Here is a 4,222-nt window from a genome sequence, read left to right as displayed (position 1 = left end):
CATAAATGCGATGTAAAATCTACAAAACCCCAACTCACCATCTATTACAACAGTCGGTAATTAAAGCTCTGATAAATTGAATTAATTTGATTAAAACTCAATCAGAATGGCGTATGGCTTTCAACGAATTACCATTAATAATCAATGGCAACTAATGCAATGACCATTTGCCAAGCACAACTCCAGCAATTGCGTCCCAACTCGAGAGGGGGAGCAAAATAAACGAAAGCTGAAGCATAGCTAATAGTTTCCATAATGCCAGGTTGCAAAAGGGACAGCAGACAGGTGGCTGGAGACAGTAGAGCAGGAGGAGGAGGAGGATGGGAAAAAGTCGACAGCTGGAGTGGAGTCAGTTGCTTGGGGTCCTTCAACCACATAAATTTCTCATCAAAATCAATAGCAAATCAAATGAGACAGGCGCGGCCGAGGCCACAAAATGGATATCGAAGTCGATGTGGATGTGGAAGTGAAATGGGAAGCCTGATGACATTGGCTAGTGTTAAAGTTAATAAATTGCCGGCAGGATTTATGGGCTGGTCGCTGCCCTTGGCGGCAATGACATTTCAATGTTTACATAAGCCGACCAACTGTTTATTTCTATATATATATATTTGTGGATAGTACATAGTATCAACATAACTATATAGTCTGATGGTTTGGGATTGGCGCTCAATGATGATGGCTGCTTTTGCTCTGTCGCCTTCTGCGTGGCTCTTTGCATTAATTTCTATTTATGCCACGCTTCGCATGTGCCACAAACTGTGTCTAGGCATGACACTGCAAATGGTGACATATGCATTGCTAAAACCTTTTACATTGACCACGCTCCACACTCCCCAATCTTTCTCTCTTCCCCCCTTTTTTTTGGTATTTGGCTGGCGGCTCATTTTGATTAAATCAGCCATGCGAGAAATTCAATCAGGTTTTAGCTCCCTATTTGATGGCTTTAAAAGGCTTTTAGGGCTCGGACTCTGCAACCGAATTCGAATCGCATTCAAACCCAATGTTTGTCTGTGTGTGTGTGGCATGCTATAATATCATTTATCCAATTGCCACACACACTTTTTGACATGTCATGCGATTATCAGCATTCTGCCACATTCAATTTGCGCTCAATTTAAGTCTTTAATTTCTGTCAAATTTCCCCCAAGTGCGAAGCTGATAAATAAGATATGTTATGTTTGACATTTCTGAAAATATGAATAAGAAATATGTTGGCAACTGTTGAGTTTAAGTGCCAACGACCTCACGCTGAGCCAGCTTTTTAAAACGTAAACAACAAATCTTTCACACAAACTAGTAACTTTTATTTCGCTGCTTTTCTAATGAATATCACTTCTCCCTCTGGACCTGTTACCTGCTCATTACCAAGGCTACGACGATGCCGCAAAATGGCTTGTCCCGTGTTGACCACAATGCAGGTGAGTGCATTACCAATGGAATTGTCACTATAGTCAACTTGTCTCAGCTGTTCTTCTGGCTCCTCTTCCTGCTCATCGTCATAGAACTCTTGATCATCATCCAACTCCTCCTCCTCATCCTCGTCATTATTATAACGTGCTTGTATCGCTTCGCTATTTAGACTGCGACTGGAGAAGCAAACTTCCTGCACAGTTCCTTCATCGTTGCTGCTGCTGCTGCTCCCAGAGCTGGAGTAGCTACTCAAGGTAGTGTTAAGTTGATCGAAGAGATTGCTCAGGTAAGCTATCGTCTCGTTCGAGGTGGCCACATCGTAGAGCAAAGCGCCGCCAATGCCATTGGTGACACCCAAAGCGAATCCTTTCAGAGCAGCCAAAGCTGACGAAACCGAGCGACCATCCGGAGATCTTTCGACTCCTTGGCTGGTAACATCGCGCAAAGCGCTGCGCAGTTCACTTGGCGACAGAGGACGCAACGAGATGCGACCGGCTGCAGTTCAGTAGTTGTCAAAGTTAATAGGAGTTTAATAGCACAGTATTTTTGCCAACTTACCTGCCACAGGTGAGCTGAGAGCTGAGAGTAGAAAAAGGGCAAATGCCCAAAGAAGAATTGGCGACGATTTCATGCCTCGATCTGTTTGTTAACTGAAACAGCCGCGAGGTTCTGTGCCACTTTTATTGGCCGCATTTGCCAAAGAAAGTTACAGATTAAGTTTTGCATATATGTAAAGCACTTTTGCCCTCGTTTTCGTGACCCGCCGACAACAAAAACAATAACAATAACAACAGCAACCGGTTTTGACCTCAAAGTTCATCTATTTCGATATAAAATTATACAAGTGGCAACATTGGAATCCGCATCGCTCGACGTCGTTGCCGTGTCCCCAGAATCGGTGCTAGTTGTATCGCTATCTGTATCTGTGGTTGTAGTTTGACGCCCCAGATTATCATAGACATCGTCGTCTTCATACGGATTGTAGACAGACTTATCATCATCATCTTCATCGATAATATTATTGGAGCGACCTTCGGTGGTTGTCAGCAAACCGTTTGTGTTGAAGCACACTTGTTGTGCATATCCGTTGCTCGTTTCACTCTCAATGCTGCTCACATTCGCCGTTATCACATCATAGATGAACACACCCAACAGCGCCTTGCTTAATCCCAGGGTATAGCCACCAAGTGCCGCAAGTCCACTGCGCACTGAGCGACCCTCGGCAAGCTCTTGACGATCGAGGAGAGCTCGAGTCTCGGCTCCACTCAGCGGACGCAACATCAGTTGTCTACCTGGAAGCACACGCAACTCGATTGTGAGTTTGTTTTGTGGCCAGTAAAAATGTTGCCACATTCACCTGCAACTGTGGCCAGAAGCACAAACAAGAGCTGGAGCAGCAGCTGCTTTGACATCTTTGTTGGATATGCGACTTGGTCGAAGTCGACTTCTGTGATTTATATGGCATCTGGGCACATTTGAAAGTCTATTAATCAAGCCAGCAGCCTATAGTGCAATTAGTTAGAGTCGAGAACTTTCACGACTTAAAACCTTGTTCTCGATAAGCTAGCGCCGATCGCTGTGATACACTTCAAAAAGTTTGCTTTATATTTATTTATCCAACAACGGCAATTAACACTCAAAATCATTGTTATAGTAATAGTAATTCTCCTCGGGCACACCATCTTCTGTTTTTTCACCATCTTTTGAGTCATCAAAATCCATACTAATATTTACGCTTGACTCATCCTCAGCAAACGTTTGCACTGCAAGTGTTAGCCAAGTTAATTTAAAAAATTGATGGCCAACTATGCAATTGACTTACTTGTGAATGTCATAACCAAAAGCAGCACAAATGCCCAAAGTGTGAATTGCAGGCGCATGATTTATTTTATGAAATCGTCTTCACTTTCAACCAGCATCAACTGAAACAGCCGTCAAGATCTGCGACAGTTTTTATACGTTCAATCAATGATTTTGTTGATATTCCACTTTTATTTTGTTGACACCAGTCTAACAACTTATTTGACATTTGTTTATAATTTCAATGTTCGCGTGTGCGATATTGTAGAATGTGTATAATTTTTATTATTTTGTTTAGTTTGCCGGCTTGATCTTAATACAGCAACCACGAAGACATTCCATTTCCTCGCTGTATCAAACATAAATATTTAGTTAGATTAAAACAAGTTTTATGAAACATGTAGCAAACATATTCTCTCATAACCAGTTTTAACTAAATTCAGCCAAAATATTTATTCAAATAATTAAGTTTTCTCAAATCATGAAACCCACATGCTCAGCATATTAAAGAGTATTTGAAACTGGAATTCTCGGCCCAAAAAAAGAACGCATAATTAAGCAGAGAAACTAAGGCTGCGATTGGCTAAACTTAAGAGCACAGCCCGAAGGCAGCTCTGCTTGTATCTTTATTTCATTCCCTCATATTCTCAGCTCAGCTGTGATTATGCAACATGCCACAGACAACACTCATCGATTCAAGCATTGATTTCTGGCAGTGTATCACATCATTGATGATCTCTCTCAAGGGAATATGTGAAATTCGTGATTTTATTTTTGCTGTGTTGTTCTGTTCGGTTTTGTTTTACTTTGTTTTATTTTGTGTGGTTGACAAAATAAATGTTAATATTCTTGATGGAAAAGAGCAGCAGCTCAGCTCAGATGAGAAACAAAACCATGTCAAAAGGTAAGAACATCGCTCAATGATTCTATATTTTTATACCCGCTACCCATAAAGTAAAAGGGTATAATAATTTTGTGCCTACATAAAATGCATTTCGTTTCGGTTGAA

The 4,222-nt window shown here is 41.4% G+C and overlaps 1 protein-coding gene across 1 annotated transcript; it reads right to left on the bottom strand.

Moving 5' to 3' along the window:
- Positions 1-1,291: 1,291 nt before the first annotated feature.
- LOC117566567 (uncharacterized) lies at positions 1,292-2,056 on the bottom strand. Its single transcript, XM_034246108.2, has 2 exons — positions 1,972-2,056; positions 1,292-1,908 (listed from the first exon to the last, which is right to left on the bottom strand). Exons 1-2 carry the CDS (start codon positions 2,042-2,044, stop codon positions 1,307-1,309), a joined length of 675 nt encoding a protein of 224 aa, XP_034101999.1. The 5' UTR covers positions 2,045-2,056; the 3' UTR covers positions 1,292-1,306.
- Positions 2,057-4,222: the final 2,166 nt, after the last annotated feature.

Source organism: Drosophila albomicans, chromosome 3, assembly GCF_009650485.2.
Source record: "Drosophila albomicans strain 15112-1751.03 chromosome 3, ASM965048v2, whole genome shotgun sequence".
Lineage (NCBI taxonomy): Eukaryota > Metazoa > Arthropoda > Insecta > Diptera > Drosophilidae > Drosophila > Drosophila albomicans.
This window is presented reverse-complemented; position numbering and strand designations above follow the sequence as displayed.